The following is a 21,613-nucleotide window of genomic DNA, read 5'->3' on the forward strand; positions in this document are numbered from 1 at the left end:
CACATTAAATGTTTATCCCTAGTAAAATTTGAAAACAAAGCTTCTTAGGACTTTGTCTCCATATTAATTTATTCATTTTTATTCAATTGTAGCTCAGTATTATAATACATTGTAGTGCTTTCTCCATTTACAAATTGCATTCTTGGCTATTTCAATTCAGTGGACTGCTAATGCAGTACAAGTTGATAAGGTACAAGTTACTAAGAGCAAATATAAAATTGTTTATTATTATTATGGTCAATATACTGTATACTGTACATTACAGTTCAAAAGTTTGGGTCAATAAGATTGATATTTTTTATTTTATTCAGCAAGGACAAAAAATAACATTGTTACAAAATATAAATGTTGCTCCTTTGAACTTTCTATTCATCAAAGAGTCCTGAAAAAATGTATCATGTTTTTCACAAGAATATTAAGCAATAACTTTTTCCTGAGAACAGTTGTGCTGCTTAATATTATATATATATATATATAATATTAAAAAATATATATATTCATCAATATATTTTTTTTTATTGCCAATTATAAATGTTGGTAACAATTTATTTTCAGGTGACGTAGTTAAACGTTACTGCATGTACTTATAGTAATAATAACTAACCCTAAACCAAACCCTAACTGTAACTTTATAGTAAGTACATGTAGTTATTTAATATTACTAATACTCAGTACTTATTTGAGTAAGTACAATTTAACTACATAGTGTAACCGAAATGTTTCTTGAGCAGAAAATTAGCATATTAGAATAATTTCTTAAGGATCATCAAGTGACACTGAAGACTGGAGTAATGATGCTGAAAATTAAACTTTTCATCATAGGAATACATTACATTTTAATTCTATTCAAACAAAACAGTTATTGACAATTTTTAACAAAACATGCAGCCTTGGTGAGCATAAGATACTTCTTTCCGACCCCAAACTTTTGAACTGTAGTGTATACTGTATAATATATATATATATAATTTTTTATGTGGTTCTTTTAAGTACCATGCTCTTTTAGACCATTCAGGCTAAGCTATTTTATTTTAAAGATATGTAGTTTTGACATTCCAAGTTATTATATTGCCGGGCTTCAATAGACACGTTAGAAGAAGTGAGCAGAGCCGCATCACATGTGTCCAACCACTGTGCTCCAAAAACCATAATTACAATTCATATTACCAAGATTTACTCTGAATCTCTGCCCAGTGTCGTAAAATTCAATATAAACAGCTCATTATACTCCTCCTCCCCATGCGCAGAATAATCTTAGGGCAAATAAACATTAGTGATTTTTTTTTTTTAAAAGCAAAATATGTGGCTTCATTGCCACAGAGCAGCAGTGAGTGCTGACTGGCTCTTTTGAGCGCATTCTGAATCCAGAAGCGAGCGGGTTCAGTTCCAGTCTCAGACAGGTTCCTCTTCATCAGAGACGGCACATGTAAACAGATGCCCTGCTGATCTAACCTGTCTACCAGAAGAGACACTGTGGGTGGAAATCTGCTGGGATCACTATACCTAAATGTTCTGGCTTTGTTCTCAGTAAACTTTTTCTCTTACTGGTCTGCTGTAGTGATGAGTGGAGGCTATAAAAGATCCCACTGTTCTTTTGTTGTAGTTTTTATTGATATATTTGAATGCAGACCACACAGTTTGTTCAGTTAACTACTCGCCTGCAAATCTCATTTCATATTAAAGGAAATACTAAAGTAGTTTCAGACTAACATATTAAATGCATTTCTCACAGGGCCTTATATAGTTTTTTTTTTCAATATTGCTGCATCACTTTAATTTGCTGTCTAGGCAAAGGACAATGATTTGATCAGATCTGTGAGAGCTTTACACACATTCTGAATGAAAGTACATAGATTACTGACTCAAACTAAATTGCAAGCAACTTATAAATTGAAAATATTTCATTATAAAAGACATTTTCCCACTGACCATTTTTAAGTGCTATTAAAAGCATGAACAATACTGTTAAATACTGTTAATACTGTTAATACTGTTTAATACTGACCTACAATACTGTTAACATTTTTGGAGTAAGTAATATTTTTAATTAATACTTTTATTCAGCAAGGACACTTTAAATTGATCAGAAGTGACAGTAAAGACATTTGTAATATTAAAAAATATTTTTATTTCAAATAAATACTGTTCTTTTAAACTTTCTATTCATCAAAAAGAATCCTCAAAAATATACTATAGATTAGACTATATATCTATATACTATATATAAAAATAGATTTTTTCAAAAACATTTTTCAACATTTTGTTCTTTTTATTTTAGTTGGTGGGCTTACTGTGAGCTGTTACATAATTTACATCGTAAAAACCTCTCTGAGATGGCGCAAAAGAAGATATTTTCCAGATATTTTGTTTTTTTTCTATACAATGAAAGTCAGTGGGGTCCAAAACATCTCTGGACACCATTGACTTTCATTGTATGGACTTTTTTTCAAAATGTTCCTTCTTTTGTGTGCCATCATTTCAACAAATTACAGTTTTGGAACGACATGAGGGTGAGTAAACAATGAGAGATCTTTAATTTTTTGAGTGAGCTATCCCTTTAAGACCGAATAGTCAACTAGTCATTCGGTCAGCCCGCCAGTTGAATTTTTTAAAAATATGTTGTTTTGTACACTGAAGACACTGTCTCAGCTAAACATACTGAAAAAAATATTCTGGGCCACAGAGCGTCTGGGCACAAACCCAATGGTTTCCTTAAGATGATTTACATTACGCCGCACATGTATTCACATATTTATGTCACCGTCTGCTGAACATTCAATAACAAGTGTAAGAGAATGCTGTATTTCACATGCATACATCAAATGTGCAGTGTACATTTTACACACTTGTGTTATGTGGTGCTGAAAGTGTCCAGTCACTTCTTCAGGGAGGGTTCTCATCAGGGATAGTCTTACGCTGTCTGTCTCGGCTGCGGTTCTGGGTACTTGGGCTTTACGTCAGAGTCCTAAGTTCAAGTAGGTCTGGTGTTTTAATGAGGATCCGTGTGTTCATAGTTGGTGTTTGTGTGTAGGTTTAAATGTATTTACAGGTTTGTGTGGTTAGTTTGTGTGGGTGTGTGTATGTGGTTTGGCTCGAGTGTCTGTGTGCGTGTACTGTATGTATTTAGAGAGGGTCTGTGTGGTTGGTGTGGCGTGTTTGTGTGTTTGAACACAGGTGGCGGGCTGGTCAGGTTTCTTGTGCTGTTTGGTTTCAAGCTGAAATGCAGCCTGGCAGTGAACCAGAGTCTGGATTCATGGAGCACCTCGGGTTTAGTGCGGCAGACCTGTCCAGACACCTGTCAGACGAGAAGCCCGGGAGCAATGGGAGAGAAAGAGAGAGACAACAAAAGATACCCATGTCCTCCCCGTCGCTGTGGCCGCCAGATCGTGCACCTGTTGATGAAGAGCTATGAGAGACAGTCGTGGTGTAGTACAGCCCTCTTGGAGGAGATTAGACTAAGCCAGCTGGCCTCCCTCACAAAATTCAGTTTTCCTGTCTACATGTGCAGGAAACCCACAGCTCTTTCCACACCAAGTCTGGTAATGCAGCTTATTAGGAGGTTCATGACTGGCTTTAAAATTCTAAATGCCTTTGGCTTGATTAGTAATAGTGCTTGCTTAGTCAACGCCCAAAAAAATCAGCCAAACACCCAGCATCACCGCATTGAGCTGCATTCATTAGTAATTGCGCACAAGTGTTCTTACTTAGGTGGGTAGAAAAGGTTCTCGCATAAAATTCTCATACATTAAATCAGCTCATTCCCTCATAATGTTTATAAAACTGGATTATTCTAAATGAAAAGCAGGTACATTCAGTTACGAATTAGCATAATTCACGCCCAATCCATATCCATATAAACGATATACATTTTTGTACAACCTCTCCTGTACAGCAATTCATCACTCACTGCTCTCTTGCCTTAAAGCACACACAGAAATGTTTTAAAACCATACAAAAGTTTGGTGTAATGTTTTTGAAAGAAGTCTCTTATGCTCACCAAGGCTGTATTTAATTGATAAAAAAAAATGTATAATGTGAAATATCATTACATATTCAAATAACTTTTTTTCTATTGTAATATATTTTAAAATGTAATTTTATGTGTTTGTATATAGTGGTAGCATTTAAGAGACATTTAAGTCACTTTTGTTGGAGGAATTAATTGTCTGCATACATGTACGGTATTGGACATAGGATGAAAAGAGAAAGAGTGGAAGAGGCATGTGGAAAAGCTTAAAACACATCTTCCTCCAGTCAGGGTTCTCACCACATGTCAGCTTCCACTGTTTAGTACATGTGATGGTGTGTGTTTATAAGCACTTACACAGCTCATTGCTTTTCACCTGTTCAAGAACAAGAACAGACTCATACATTTTACGCTCTTTCTTTTTATGTGTGTGGTCTGCTCTTTGTAGGGTGTTATGTTCTATGTTTGTGGGGTGTAACTGGTTTTACTACTGAAAAGACCAGCTTGAATTTTTTTGCTGGTTCAGGATGGTTTATGCTGGTTACTACTGGTCCAGCTGGTGAACAAGCATGGCCATGTTTTCCCAGCAACCATGGTGGAAAGTAACCATATGTTTTTCAAGTTGATTTGTGTTGTGCTGGTCTGAATGCAGGGCTCAAACTCAACTGCTAGAAGCCATTACATGCTTTCCCCAGACAAATTAAATTAGGCCGTGCTCAAGGCTTGACTTGTGTGTCTAAATGTGTTGGCATTCACCTTCCCATAGTTATATCTTGAATACAAAATCTTTGTGCGTGCATGGGTCTATTTGTGCCTGTCTGTGTAATTCAACCCCAGAGTTATAAACACTGAGACAATTGACTGGTCTTTAAGTTGTTTGTGTCTGTTGGTACACATGCATGGCACAGAAATAAACTATCATATGTATGAGACTGTGAGAGAGGTTGACAGACTATGCACTACAGCATATTGCATGACTTTAAGGGCAGTACAAACATACATTTCAAAATGAGACCTCTCTGGGAACATCAAATGAGAGATGAAAGACAAAGACAGATGCAGACTTGAATAGTGTGAAAGACAAGACTAGAGAACACTGGGAAAAACAATCGTTGTTTACACTTTCCCTCTAAATATTCTCATTTTGTTTGCTCGTTTTTGTGTATCTGCTCCTTACATTTGATCAGAGTTCAGACGCTGTTTACACTCTGTCCACACGTCGCTTTGTTGTGGATAAAAAGCATGTTGTTATGTCTAAAGCCTGTCTCACACTGAAAGACGGTGGTCACTGCCTGCGCTCCCATTTGTAGTTGACACATCATGTCACTGCTCATTTACATAAAGCTGAGTTCTGCAGTATCTGTCAGTCATTGAAAATTTGTGATATCCGGTCGCAGGTCGATTTCAATGAGAACATACCTGTCATATCCTCATGTCGTTCCAAACCTGTATGAGTTGCTGTGGAACAAGAAAGAAGATATTTTGAAGAATGTTGTTAACCAAACAGATTCAGCTCCCATTGTCTTTCATTGAATGGTCAATGGGAACCGAAACCTTTTTTTGGTGGACTATCCCTAAAAGAACAGACACCATTCAGACAGATTTGAGGTCTGTGTTGTTATTCTGAGATGCCGACTCTGATTTAGTCTTGTGCGTCATCGTCTTATGAGGCTTCCCAGCTGTGATTCTGATTGACCGCATCCGTTTTCTTCATCTTAATAGATGTATGAAAGACATATTACATTTCACATCCATTTCCTCACAGCTGTGTGCTGTTTTGTCTCTTTATTAGCAAGATGTTCAATACTTTCACACAGACGTAGCTGATAATTATCAGGATCCGTAATCCCTTTACAGAGTTCTTTCAGGGAATTGGGCTGTATTTCATTTTTGATATTGTGTTGTGTACTCTGTCCCAAACACTAGTGAGCTGACTACCTAGAAAGCATTTTAAGGGACCTTCCTAAATGTAGACCGCAACATGATGCCATCTTCTCAGATGATTTTGGCCAAATTCGACCCTAACATTGTTACTTTAGTATTGATTATATATATTATTATAGAATTTATAATATTTGGAAATAAATTAGCTTTTATATTTTCAGTTTTCATTTTAGTTTGTTTTAGTGGTTTTGTTGCGTGCTTTTGTTATTTTTATTATTTTTCTTTTTTATTTCTGTATAGTTTAAATGTATTTTGATTTTAGTTGTAATTTTAGCACTTTGCAATTTTAGTACTTTAACATAAACTTATTTATTTCAGTTACTTGCCAAGGCAACATTTCTAAGTGTAAGTGTTTTATGTACTATTTATATTTTATTTCCACATTTAGTGAACAATAACAACATTGTACTGAAATGTGTAAAAGTATAATCAAAATTAAATAATCATATGCTTAGAGCATCATGTCACGTAGCATGCTAACTCAGTTGTGTATTGCACACATTTAATTCTTCATAATGGGTTTCATAAGTGAGGCCAGTGAACTTTATTCTGATTCAGAGAGAGAGAGAGAGAGAGAGAGAGAGAGAGAGAGAGAGCTATGCTGTGATGTGATGTGTTATGATTGATTTTTGTCCATGTGTTTGCAGTATGTGTTTGTACAAATGACATTTAACTGTATGTCTGATAAACATAATGAAAAATCATTCATTCATGTGATTCATGTGACTGCTGATGTGTTTTGTATGTTGCAAGTGATTGGTTTCATTTACATGTAACCAGAAGCATGTCTGTGTGTTCAGGGTACTGTGGTTTTCCATATGGCCTTGAGCAGGTATTTAATCAAAAATGAAAACCACAAAAATTAAAATATGAATACATGAATAAATAAAATATAAGAATATTTATATATGGATGTAAATCATTGTAACAGAAAGACAGAGAGATGGAAAAAAATGTGATGGTAAAAAAAACATTGTAAAGTAAAATGTTGACTTTTTTGTTTTTAATGTGTATCTTGCAGAGTGCAAAACCCAGTTTCAATACCGATGCACCAGAGCAAAACACAGAAGTTTATGCTCCAACAGAAAAACTACCACACTCACACGCAGGTGCATGGTGTCGGACCTAACCTGAACCGGGCCATCCCGCTTTCCGTGGGACACAACCCAATACATGGCAAGTACAATCTAGTGCTGGATCTCTCTGTATGGAAAGTTTTTTTTAATTTGTTTTTTATGTTTTGCAGCACACTAAAAACCACAGTAACGTAATTCAAAAGTATTTTGCACTATAAGTCTTATGAAGCCATATGATGGATGTGTCTGAGGAACAGACTGAAATTGAAGTCAATATTTATGGAAAATCTAATCAAATATGACACTTGTGACTTTTGGTCACAAGACATGTGAAAACCAATGATGTTTGAAATTGTTGTTGTCTAACCTGCACCAAACACTGCATACAAATATTTTTCTTACCGGATTATCTATTTACATTAAGTGCAAACAGCCTGATTTGTTGGCAGAGGCTATTAACACTAACTCTGCCTAATGACGTCTGGTTTGGCCTGACAAAATTACGGAAGATGCTGGATTGTCAACAGTGTCAATAGTGTAGGGGTAAGGCATGTGGCAGGAAGTTTTGAAGTTTTCACTCTACTAAAATTTTGTGATGTTTTAGCTTTAAACAAGAAAAAGTTCTTTGGGAAAGGAAAAAGGAAAAGGAAAGATTATTTTTCTTACCCCAAATGTAAAAATATTTTTTCTTGTTTTAAGCAAAATTTCTCAAAATTCTGTTGAAAAAATCCTTGAAAGAAAGATATAAATCCTTGTGTCATTTTGCAATATAATTGCGTTAAAACAAGATAAAAAACTGAGAAAGAGTATGATTTGCACTGTATTTACTTGATGGAAGAATTGTTTATTCTGATAATTACTGTTATTAATAAATGTAACTAATTAATGTGTCTTATTGCTTCGCCACTTTTATAAAAACAGTAAGCACATAAGGCCACGCGGGACAGTGATTTTCTAGTTTAGAGGGAATTAAAGATGCTCACTTCACATCGTGTTTAAGAATACCCCTTACAATGGTAAATCTTTATACGTAACTTACAGTATTTCATAATAGTGACTCTAAATACAGCTTTAACCTCCAAAGAAACTTAAAAATTATATATGACATTTAAAGTAGTTGTTGAGATTGTTTGTGATTGATTGGTGAGGTTAGGTAATAAAATGCAATGTTATTTTGTTTAAATTGATGTTTGAGTGGAATTCCTACTGTACTATTTAACATCTACAGTATCGTTCTGTTCAAAAGTTTTGGGTAAGTAAGATTGTTTTTTTTTTTTTAAATAAATTAATACTTTTATTTAGCAAGGATGCATTACATTGATCAAGAGGCAGTATAAAGACATTTATTATGTTACAAAAGATTTCTATTTCAAATAAATGCTTTTAAACTGTCTGTTCATCAAAGAACCCTGAAAAAAATATATCACAGTTTCCTCAAAAATATTAACTGTTTTCAACATTGAGTATAATGAGAATTGTTTCTTGAGCTCCAAATGAAGGATCATGTGACACTGAAGACTGGAGTAATGATGCTGAAAATTCTGCTATGCCATTACAGGAATAAATTACATTTTTAAATATATTCAAATACAAAACAGTTATTTTAAATGAATTTGATCTTGGTGAGCATTATAGACTTCTTTAAAAATGTCTTACCAACCCCAAAGTTTTGAACGGTAGAGTATATCCAGGCTGCCACTCTCTATAATTTTGACATGTTGATGCAATCCCAAAGCATCTCCTTCTGTTGGGGAAATTTAAGATCTAGTGACATCAGCATCTCAAAATGTTATTTCATGTATCAGTTTTTATTTTTCAACAAGTCTCGCTGACTCTGCAGGAAGCCCCGGGTGTTTGACAGAATGACGGATCACACACACTGTGGAACATTCCATGAGGAGAGTGACAGCATGCCTAACTCGCTTAGAAGCGTTTAGCTCTGTGTCGGCAACGCTGTGAGATGACAGTACCATTTTGTTACAGCATACAACTGTAGTAGAGTTGAAGACGACAATAAAACAAGACGAATATTAGTATTAAATATCAATATTAAAGACGAATATTAAAACTGTGATTTCCAAGAATGGAAGAGTCATGGATATTTATGAAATATTGACAAGTCTATACATTTCTATAATAATAATGTTTTTTTTTCAAGCTAATCTAGACTAGAATTGCTCTCTGCGGCTACTATAGTTGTTACACATCTTTATCCATCACAAACAACAGGAAAATGGAAATGTCATGGAAAACTAAGGAAATATATTGATCAAAAGGTGTGGGAATCCACAGTACAAATTAGTGGTGAGATGGTTCACAACCACAGGCATGTGCATTTTAGACCCCACTTTCTCACTTCCTTTCTCTCGCGCACTTCTGCTGTAGTCTCATTTATTGTAATTTTGTATTGCTGCAGGTCGGCCCTTAAGTTATGGCCCCATTGTTTTTTTTTCAAGCGGATCCTCTGGTTGAAATCGTATAAAGACTTAAGCATTGCCTTGTGCGCTGCACTGTCTAAAGTGAGTTATTAGACTCATTTTCTCTGGGTAATTTTAGATAAAAGCTCGGCCATGAGGGAAGCAAGAACCAGAGAAAAGAGAGAGAGAGAGAGGGGGAAAATTAAATGACAGAGCGTTACGATAAACGGTCATTGAGTGAAGTGCTCTTAAGAGGCAGGTGAGAGGATTAGATACAGTAGTCCTGCATGTGAATGAGGAGACGGTGGGGCGGCACAACTAATGTGTAGCATGACATCTATTATCCCTCTTCCTGTCCTGCAGACTGGCAGCATTACACAACTCAGCCAAATACAGCCGGAGCTCTGCTGTAATACTACTAATGCAAGGAGGAGCCCATGGGGTATTGGGTAACTGTTTTTGCACGGTGTTGTGGTCTGACATGCCATTTCTCGCTGCTTTGAAACTCAGCCAAACCGCACTCTGACTGGATGTCGGATCATACAGAAGTGACCGGGTTCACTCTGAGGAGACAGACCTTTTACATATTACATTACATTAGTCTGAAGGTCATAAGAGACAAGCATCTGACTGATTTCCTGCTGACCTCAGGTTGCATTAGTAGTTTTGATTGGATTTATAGATTGATGGACTGAAGGATGGAGAGGGGAGGAATTAGATCTACAATCTGAACAGAAAACTTGATATTTGCAATACATGCAGTGTAATCATTACGTTCAATTCAAGCTAAATCTGACAAAAACGTACATTTGTGTACGTTTTTCAAGGTAAAAATAATTCATAGGTGAGTTAATGCAAACTAGCACAATCTGTTAGGAGTAGACATATAGATAGGGTAGGGTAAACTTTTAGTCCCTGATTAATCATAGTCTTAATTTGATCCCAATTCTTAAAAAAAGTCATATTTTACCCAAGTTTGCTGACCAATCAAGCAATCGGGGTAGTCTTATTCCTGAGCAAACGACTCTTGATCCATTGCTTTTAATGAATCATTCAAAAAGACTAAAGTGTTAACATTTGAATTAGTGTGTGTCAGATACTAATACAGATGATGGAACAGTTGATACATTAATTTATATATAAAAAGTTTGAGCAGTATCTGCAATCTTCTGTCAAAAGTCAAGCTCATGTTCAGTTAGGGGGCTGAAATCCTAGCATTAAACATGAGGTTTTATAATTAGTTTTATATAAAAACAAAACAGGTCTATGGTATTTCCTATGGTAATTTGGATTTGCCAAGTAAACATGCGTGTGTGGCTTAAGGTAGATGTAGCAGACTGACTAGTTTCTCAATGTCTTAGGCATCTGGCACCCGGTGAGGTCTGTCCCACATGAGAGTCAGCCTGTCAGCAGCCCTGTGTGTGTGTTTGTGTGTGGTTCTCTGGTAAAATCATTCGTCTCCTGTCGTCTACTTCTCACTGTTGCTGTATACTATCAGTGTGCTTTCCTCAGTTTACCTTACTCTCTCAGTTCATAACAGCTGTACGTGTACGTGTGTGTGTGTTTGTGTCATCAGTAGCTGACTGATGTCTGTGGAGACGTTGTTTGATCTTTGAGGAAAGGTTATATGTTAGCTTCTGGCGGATTTGCTTTACATAACAGAGGGAGGGGGAAGTAGATATTACATCTTGAATATGTGACTCTTAAAAGGACAATTACACCAATCCAAATTAGATAAAAATTTCACTCAATGCTGTCATATGACTTCAGAAGACCTTATGGACTACTTTTATAAAATGTTTCTGATATGAAACATTTTTATTATGTTTTCATATATTTTTATTATCATGGATTTGGAACGACATGACGGCTGATATATATATATACATGTGTGTATATATGTATGTATGTATATATGTGTGTGTGTGTATATATATATATATATATATATATATATATATATATATATATATATATATACACTGCTGTTCCAAAGTTTGGGATCGATACGATTTTTAATGTTTTAAAATAAGTCTCTTCTGCTCTTCAAGGCTGCATTTATTTAGTTAAAAACAACAACATCAACAAAAAAACAAAAAAACGTAATATTGTGAAATATTATTACAATTTAAAATAACTTTTCTGTTTGAATATATTTTAAAATGTAATTTATTCCTGTGTTGGCAAAGCTGAATTTCCAGCATCATTACGCCAGTCTTCAGTGTCACATGATCCTTCAGAAATCATTCTAATATGCTGATTTGCTGCTCAAGAAACTTTTATTATTATTTTTATTATTATGATTATTATCATCAATGTTGAAAACAGTTTTTCTTTCAGGATTCTTTGATAAATAGAAAGTTCAAAAGAACAGCATTTGTTTGAAATAGAAAGCTTTTGTAACATTATACACTACTGTTCAAAAGTTTTTTATTAAAGAAATTAATACTTTTATTCAGCAAAGATTTATTAAATTGATAAAGTTACAGTAAAGAAATTTGTTACAAAAGATTTTATTTCAAATAAATGCTGTTCTTTTGAACTTTCTATGCATCAAAGAATCCTGGAAAAAATGTACACAACTGTTTTCAACATTAATAATACGATTAAATATTTATTGAGCAGCAAATCAGCATATTAGATGGATTTCTGAAGGATCATGTGACACTGAAGACTGGAGTAATGATGCTGACAATTCAGCTTTGCAGCACAAGAATAAATTACATTTTAAAATATATTCAAATAATATTTCACAATATTACTGTTTGTTTTAAATATTTAATCAAATAAATGCAGCCTTGGTAAAAATAATTAGTAGTGGTAATCTTTGTTGGGAAAAGCCAACATTCCTCTTTTCGTCTCTGTATAAGGCTTGGAGTTGTGGCCACTTTGTCCAAATCATTCGAGAAGAACTGGGTCTGATCCCAGAGTTGTTTGCTGGCCTCTCTCTCTCTCTCTCTCTCTCTCTCTCTCTCTCTCTCTCTCTCTCTCTCTCTCTCTCTCTCTCTCTCTCTCTCTCTCTCTCTCTCTCTCTCTCTCTCTCTCTCTCTCTCTCTCTCTCTCTCTCTCTCTCTCTCTCTTATTTTTCCCCCAGTCACCTCCTCATGTTCCAGAGACTGAGATATTGGACCAAGGACAGAGAAAAGGAGGGAATGGACGAAAAAGGAATCAGACAGTCACAGGGGAACACGTACAGGAGACTAAGAAAAGACAAGACAACAGAAATACTTTTTTTCTTTATCCAGCCTCTCTCCCTCTCGCTCCCTGTCTCGTTTCACTTTCTTAAAGCTGAACTCCTGAGCCGATCTGCCAGACGCTGCCTAGAAAAGTGAAAGAGAGTCGCTCTGAGTTGTTTATGAAAGCCATGCCGTCCAGACTGATGGAGTTTTCTCTCTTCTCTCTGTTGATGTGTCTGCTCTGCTGGGCTGCAGTAGGGAACCACACCGGCCGGATCAAGGTGGTCTTCACCCCGACTATCTGCAAGATGACCTGCACCAACAACCGCTGTCAGAACAGCTGTCAGAAGGGCAACACCACCACTATCATCAGTGAGAACGGGCATGCAACGGACACCCTCACCGCCCCCAACTTCAGAGTCGGTGAGTGGTATCGCCGCCTCTTCTTGGTGTATTGTGGGAAAAGTGGGAAGTTTTCATTCATCCAGGTCTTTGTAGAACATATAATTCCTTCGTTGGCAACTGGATTTTGCTGTATGTGTGTGTGTGTGTATGCTTGCGTTTGCTGTATACTGAACAGAGAACAGCTGGCCGTGGGCCTGTTACATCATGTCCAGCCTCAGACAGGTCTATAATTATGGCTGATGTTTGGATGTGTTTCTAGTCGTGGTTCGGTGGGGAGTTTTTACTTGCCTGGCAGATATTTTGGAAAAGTTTAAGATGCTTTAGATCATGTCTGAAAAACCTACATTACTTAACTTCAGTTCTTCTCACTTGTTTGCTGCAGTGATATTTCACAACGACGGCTCAGAATGGCTCAAGAGCATGTGGTTATGACACAGCAGAACGTCTTCTGCCCTCCGGTTTAGTTTGGGTTCTTCGCACATTTCTTAGTTGTGTAGCCCATTCAGGGTTACTTGGAAAGGATTTGATTTTGCCTTGGTAGAGTCTTTGTTACTTTCTTTAACTTTGCATTAATTTTTCCACAGACTATGGTGTATTTGCTCATCATGATTGAAGTTTCATGCTTTCATATTTAAATTCCACTATACAAAGAGCACAAATTACTTTTGTTAAACATCCCATCTTGATTTCATTTATAAGAATATTTGCCGTGTCTCTGTGATTTACCTCATAACTGTCAAAACTAATGGAAGACAGACAAACTGTCTTATTATAGACAGCAGAAAGCTACTTTGTTTTTTACATACTTTGTTGATGTAAAGATGACGTTTTAAAGTGAAGCATTCAAATAATGGCCAGTTAATTCATTTTAGTATTTAGCATTATCACATTTTTTTTCTTCTTTACTTTAGTACCCTTTAAATGAAGGGGTACTAAAATATTGAAAACATTTACATTGTAAATAAAATAATATTGTAGTCCTTAAAGTCAAAAAGTTTGTGCTAAGTGCTAGCATAGCTTGGTACTTTCACTTCTTGGCCTTCTGCTCTTTATGGTCCCGTATCGGTGGATGATAGCAAGTAGTACTTTTGTGACTTGCAAGTCTTGCGTTAAGGTCAAGAGTGAAGCAATAGACACAATTTATACACATAGTGGTTACATAAGGTTTAATTTTGAATCCAATTACTCTGTGGACACAAGGGTAGCATTCAGCTAAGGGTTGTTTTCACCAGTGGGTTTTGTAATCTGTGCCCAACAGGGTGAGCAGCTGAAATTGTATTCCATATAAGAGGGTCAGGAAAGCTCAGAGGGAGTAAGAGTTTGAATGGCTAATCTCAGAATAAGCAGAGGCTGTGCGTGGTGCTAAGATGTCATTATGTCTCTCTCTCTCTCTCCGTCAAGCTGTTTGTCTGAATGAGGTGAACGTCTGGAGTGGGTGAGTGTGTGCGGCCTTATAAGGAACACAGAGCGTTCTGTCAGCTCTGATCCAGACACAGCTGGGAGGAGAGATCGCAGGCTGAGCTCCAGCACTGTGGATAATGGAGAAACACACGCACATACACTCATTAGGGTTGGATCAATACCAAGATTTTGGCTTCGGTTCTCTGAACCAGCTTCTCATACCTCAGTGTTGATGCTAAACCGATTCTTTAAGCAACAAATAAACAACCTCAGGCGAGTGATGAAATGAAATGAGCTGTCAGTACATTCAGTAATTTGACTGATCTCAATGAAAGTATGCAATAATTAAGTATTGTATTATTCAAAAGTTTGGGGTCGGTAAGATTTTTAATATTTTTAATTCATTTATTATTTAATTCATTCCTGTGATGGACAAAGCTGAATTTTAATCAGTCCAAAAAAAGCTGAATTCAGTCTTCAGTGTCACATGATCTTTTATAAATCATTCTAATATGCTGTTTTGATGCTCAAGTAACATTTCTTCTTATTATTAATGTTAAAAAATTCAGCATTCGTTAACTTTATACTCGATTTTTGATTATTTGAAATATCATTTTTAGTAACAAAGTAAAAGTCTTCACAGTGACTTTTGATCAATGTAATGCATGCTTGCTGAATGGAACTATTCATTTATTTAAAATACAAAAATCTTACTGACCCCAAACTTTTTAATGGTTGTGTTTGACCTCTGTTGTCTGATAAACACATTATACAATACAGAAATGTAGATAGATTTGTTAAAAGGTATAAGTATAAACATTGGCAAAATGACATTGTGTCATGGTATTTTTTTTTTACTCATGTATACTCAATGTGCCATACAGACCTGTAAATCATTGATCAACTCTTGGATTTGACAGTCATACAGTAGTTCAATAAACTGTCTCATAGAATACTAAAGCATTATCACAGCAGATCAATGTGTGGCTGCATGTTCCTTATATATGATTGCACTGATGGGAATATGTAGTCCAGACTGCTCCAACTGGAGCTGACTTGTCATCCCCATTGACTGTTTTCTGAATATATGCCTCACCTTTACACGTTGTTGGACACAGTTGTGTTGGGTGTTTTGACAATCATCCCCATGGAGCTGCCAATGAACCTGTCTGTACTAGCAGATATGTTGGGGTTTACAGGAGAATGTTACTCCATCTGTTTAAGGGCCTTGGGTGGATGCTCTCTCTCTTTTTTTCTTTTTTTTTGATGAAATGGTATTCCAGGTATACCATTTATACCTAATAGAGCTTTACCTCGAGTCCTTGACTAGGTAAAGCTCTAATGCTTGCTTTTTTGTTTCACTTGTGTTAAAAACATTGCCAGTTTTGAAATTCGTGTGTGTGTGTTTATGTGTGTGTGCTGTAATCATACTGGACATACTGTCAAGAACTCATACACTACCATTCAAATGTATGGGGCCAGTAAATTTTTTAAGAATTAATACTTTTATGCATTGAAGTGATCAAAATAGTGACAGTAAATACATTTATATTAACAAATTATATTGTTACCAAAGAATATGTCAAATAAATACTGTTTTTTTACTTTATATTTATTAAAGAATCCTGAAAAAATGTATCATGTTTTCCACAAAAAATATTAAGCAGCACAATTGTTTTCATAATTGACAACTATAAAAAATGTTTCTTGAGGACCAAATTACTGTCATAAGATTTTCATCTATATGCAGACGACACTCAAATCTATCTGCCTTTTAAACGTACTGACACAAAGGGTCTAGAAAACCTTTATTTGTGCTTAAATGAGATCAAGTCCTGGATGTCTACTAATTTTCTACTCTTAAATGCTAGTAAAACTGAAGCTATTGTATTTGGGCCTCCAGTAGAAAATGAGAAAACATTGCTTAATGCGGAAAATATTTATTTTGAGATCAAACCTACTGTTAAGAGTTTAGGAATTACCCTAGATTCCGCCCTTAAGCTTGATAAACATATTAGCACAGTGGTCAAATCCTGTTTTTACCACCTAAAGTTGTTATCCAGGGCCAAGTCTTTTTTATCGTCGAACGAGCTTGAAAGAGTACTAAATGCCTTCGTGCTATCCCGTCTTGATTATTGCAATTCCTTATATGTGGGATTGCCGCAGTTTTCTATTACTAGACTGCAAATGGTCCAAAACGCTGCTGCCAGATTCTTAACCGGGCTCCGCAAACGTGAACACATCACGCCAATTTTACGGTCGCTAAACTGGCTGCCGGTGCGTTATAGGGTCGATTTTAAAATATTGCTGTTTGTTTTTAAAACCTAAAATGGTCTCGCCCCTTCATATTTATCTGAACTTTTGACAGCAAATGTGTCTGTTAGGTGTTTACGTTCCTCCAGCAGTCGAAATCTGTCCCAGCCTCATTCTCGATTGAAATCGCGAGGTGATCGTGCTTTTGCTGTTGTGGGTCCTAGGCTGTGGAATACCCTCCCAATTTCCCTGAGAACACTGACCTCCTTACTTGAGTTTAAGCACAAACTAAAGTTATATCTTCTCGAACAGGCATTTCCTTGATTTTTTTTTTTGACGAGGTTTTATATTATATTATGTTTCTGTCTTTCTGTTTTCTGTGTATTTTATGTAAAGCACAGTGGTCAACGTTGGTTGTGTTTACTTGTGCTATATAAATAAAGAAAGAAAGAAAGAAAGAAAGAAAGAATAAGATTAGTCAAAACGGGAATAAATTACATTTTAAAATATACTAAAATAGAAACCAGTTATCTTAAATTATAATAATATTTCACAATATGACTAAATATTTACTGGTTTGACTATTGACTACATACTGTATTTGTTCCTCTCTGTTTCTTTTTTGTAAGTCACTTTGGATAAAAGCATCTACTAAATGCATTTATAATGTAAATGGTTTCTGGAATGACAATATATTTACTGTTTTTTAAATAAAATAAATGAATAAATAAAATATTTTTTATTTATATTTATATACATTTAAATAAATAAATTAGAGACTTCTTGCAAAACATTTTGTTTTTTTTTAAATCTAACAGAGACCAAACTTTTGAACAGTAGTGTATGTTTTGTGACAGACATTGCAACAGAATACATTTCTGTGAAGACGTTATATATTATAATATAAAAAAATTACTATTGCTAGTGATGGAGGACAGTTATTTTTTTAATATAAGCTTTTCAAGCCTGTGAAACATATACAGTATGTGGTATGCTGCTTGGCTAACAAACAGAATATATGAAAACAGTGTGAGTGGGCATGGTTGGCACATTGGCTGACATGTGGAATATACATTTTGGGGTTGGTTGACAGAAGTCATAATTTTAGGAAATATGTGTGATGTACAGTATAAAAGCATGAGATTTGTTGTTTGATTGCTTTTTATTTCTTTTTCAAACTTTCATTTGAACCTATTGGATTTTCATGTTTATTCCACCAGATATATTCAGCGAGTATGAAAACAACTACTGTCTCCATAAGACTGTCCCGCCAGGCCTCTCGTTTGAGTTGCTCCTGGCTGTCAGCTCATCTGAGACTCACTGTGTTTGCTTCTGTGTATGTTTGAGAACTTCTATAGTTCCCAGTTCTGACAATAAAAATCAGCTCACTGCCATATTAGTAGAGTGTATGTGTCACATCCATTCCTCTTTTATCAAATGAACCATATACAGTAAGAGCAGTCATTTATGTGTGTCAGAGAGTGAAAGTTAATGTGGTCTGTCATCCTGCTCCTGCTGGTTATCTTACCATTTAGGCCACATTTCATTTGTTTACTGTCATGCTGCTCTATTTCCTCCTGTCCAGGAGAGAGTAGTGCTCTTCACTAGCTAGGATGGGAAGCGTGTGTGCTTATGTGTGTGTGATTCAATGTTGATATATGAGTGTGTCAAGATATTGCCTGAGGTTCAGTGTAGGCACTGGAATAGTCCTAGATTTCCCACTAGAGCAGAAATAATGAAAGTGTGTGTGCGCGCGTGTTGTGTATAAATCATGGTTTGTCAGAGTGTATGTAAATATTTATATAAATATACCAATCTATCAGAGAAAATATATGTGTAGGCTATCTATCTATTTGTTTGAGTGTGAGCATGGGTTTGTTTAGCTCTACTTTGAAGGGGAAATAAAGAGAGTTCATAAGAATAGATAAAAAGAACTCTCCTTGGGGACATTTGGGGATGTCCTCATTTGTAAAAATGAATGAAATAATGCTTAATGAATAAAATACTACTTTTTAAATGAAATAAATGAAAAAAAAGTGTAAAAATGTATATAAAAATAATAGGAGACTATGCTATGTTCGTTATTTAGATAGAGAGAGAGAGTGTATGTGTGTGTGTGTGTGTAAGCATTTGCAGTCTTTCTTCCCTATGATCTTGAAATATGTTATCTGCAGTCACAATGAACTGTGTGTCTGGCCACAGGAGGGGTATATGTGGTTTGAGAGGAAATGACATCATATTGTTCCATGTCGGAATGGTGGTTAGGACAGCCGTGCTGTTTTAATGAGCATTTAGCATGATTAGTTCAAGATGGTTAATTAAATTATGTGGCTTTTGGTTTAGGAACGTTTTTAAAGAATATCTTGACAGGAGAATGAGTTTCACCTCATTTAAATGTTTGAAATAATGTCCTATACCACAACACAAACGTATTGCCGTAAAATATCTAGCCCCAAAACCTTTATTTACCTCAGCTGTGGGATAATTAAATCCATTCATCATTTTGCTGGTATTATTGTTGAGCCAAATGTGATCTAAAAGCTCGAGTGAGATTTTAAGCACTGTGAAAAATGGCTAAAAGCAAGCAAGGCAAAAAGAAAGTTAAAGATGTTTCAGGGCAGAATGGTCCGTCACCATAATGGCATGGTTTAGTGAAAATGTGTCACGCAGAACTCCCATTACATGCCACCACAAAAGTTCTTAAACAGATTTTCTGTGAAGCATTTAAGCGCATACACACACGCACACAATGGCCCACAGCAACTAAACACTTGCTCAAACACAGGACAAAACTAAAATGTGAAGATAATTTTGTTGGTTCATCTGTGTATAATTAAATGTGATGGGTTGCTAAACTAAACATTGAAAAATTTTACCTGATATGGCAGTGATTAACATTTGCTCTGTTTGTGTGTTTGTTTTAGTTGTTTGCCATTTGCCCTGCATGAATGGAGGAAAATGCAGTGCTCGGGACAAGTGCCAGTGCCCACCAAACTTTACTGGAAAATTCTGCCAAATGGCAAATCCAAACGGTCACCAGGGGCAACATACTCTCACGAACGGGCAGAAGACACACGTCCACTCAACGCACACGTTACCTCTCACCTACGGCACTGGACACAACCAGGGTAACGCTTTAAATGTTTAAATCTGTCTTCTGTTATTAATCTGAAATACATGGCTCTGTTGTTATTAAAGGAATATTCAGGTTTCAGAATTACCACAAAAATTAAATTCCACTTGCCCTTTGTTTTCTCTATTAAAAATAAAAAAATGAACAATCTGGGTTACAGTGTGGCACTTAATGGAAGTGCATGGGGCCAACTCATACACATTTAAATACTCATTGTTTCAGTATTATAGCCACAAGACACAAGGAAAATGCTTACTAACCGTGTCATTTCCATGAAAACACAACGCCATAAGCCCTAAAACTCTAAAATGACAAACAGCTTTTAAAACAGCTTTACATCTCAATAATGCAAGTGCTTTTATAAAGTTTTTAGTTTCACGTTTCTGCTATTCTGCTACAGAAATTATTCCCACTCTCACTTGTATGTAGCTCACGTTTATTTTATTTTATGTGGTAATTAACATTCCACCATAAATACTGTCTATTGAGCTTAACTTGGATTAAACCTGTACTGAACCCATGAATTTAAATTGAATACCCCTTAAAGCTTTACTTTTCTGTAGGTTTGGTGAATGTCCATGTGAAACATCCCCCCGAAGCCTCAGTCCAGATCCATCAGGTGTCTCCAGTGGACAGTAACGGGCAGGTGAAGAACACGCAGTCCAGCCACTCCTTCACTTACCACAGCAGCAGCCAGAGCATCCAGCATGGGCACACTCACAGCGGTGTCATTTACCCCAACCAGCAAACATACCTCCAATACCAGCCAGTGACATCCAAGAGCCAGCTGGGACGCTGCTTTCAGGAGACTGCCGGAATGCAAGTGAGAGACCATAAGTGTTTGAATAAATAAACTCAGATATAATTCATATATAAAGCTTTTATGTGACGAAGCTGATGATATATTCAAGGATATATTCACCTCTACTTCCATAGAGCTTTTTACACTGTGTACATTTTTCACCTAAAATAAAAAAATTCTTTCAATTACTCACCCTAACATTTTTTTTTAAAACTGTACGACACTTTTTTAAATTCTTTCTTCATAAGGACATGTTTTGAATAATGTCTCGGAGTTTTGATCCATTCAGTGGAAGTCAGTGGGCTCCAATGGGCTCCAGTATTATTTTGGATTTCATTGACTTTCATTGTATGGACAAAAGCATTCTTTAAAATATCTTCTCTAGCTTTACCTTTCTCTTCATCTCAATCTCTCTCGCTGCTGCTGTGAGCTGTGAATCATCCACTATTACTCTCTGTCTCTCACTTTTAATGCCTTTTAAACTAACTCGATTTCAGCTATCATCATAATCAAGAAATAGAGCAAAAGACAAAATGAATAGTGAGATGTTCTCCAGAACATTTTGGTGCTCAAGGGAACATCTGTCTCTTCAGAAGAGAACTGCAAATGAAACACAAAAGAATGATTCTCAAGAGTTATGACTCAGTACCTGCCCCCAGCTTGATAGAACATCTAGTTGTCTTCCGCTCCCACAATTGTTAGTCTATCAAGTTATTATCACGAAATTCACCTCAGTCTTGTTTGTTTACTCTCTCTAATCGTAAAGTGCTGTGGATGTTTTTGCAACCATTCAGACTTAATTTGCGACTTTGTCTTTTCATGTCAGCAGAGAGTGGGGTGTTATCAGGTTGTTTAAGTTGTGTATTATTGCTGTCTCTCAGATTGTTGTTTGGTTCGTGCCTGGTTCAGCAGATTAGATTCAGTCAGGGGGGAGATATCAGGGTGTTGATCAGTAAGAACTGGGATCAAGAGCTGTGTGAGCAGAATTATATATGTTTGTGTGGTGAATGGTCTTGATGAGTATCTCTCCTTCTCTTTC

The 21,613-nt window shown here is 35.9% G+C and overlaps 1 protein-coding gene across 4 annotated transcripts in view; it reads left to right on the forward strand.

The window, feature by feature from the left end:
* Positions 1-21,613, forward strand: part of ltbp1 (latent transforming growth factor beta binding protein 1) — an 85,983-nt gene that overhangs the window by 24,152 nt on the left and 40,218 nt on the right. For all 4 annotated transcript variants that reach the window (XM_079854243.1, XM_079854244.1, XM_079854245.1 and 1 more), the window contains exons 4-7: positions 6,933-7,087; positions 12,836-13,003; positions 19,564-19,767; positions 20,336-20,595. In XM_079854243.1, the coding sequence (XP_079710369.1) occupies positions 6,933-7,087; positions 12,836-13,003; positions 19,564-19,767; positions 20,336-20,595 (787 nt within the window). The remainder of the gene's footprint in view (positions 1-6,932; positions 7,088-12,835; positions 13,004-19,563; positions 19,768-20,335; positions 20,596-21,613) is intronic.

The sequence above is a fragment of the Squalius cephalus genome (genome assembly GCF_949319135.1).
Source record: "Squalius cephalus genome assembly, chromosome: 20".
In the NCBI taxonomy this organism is placed as follows: domain Eukaryota; kingdom Metazoa; phylum Chordata; class Actinopteri; order Cypriniformes; family Leuciscidae; genus Squalius; species Squalius cephalus.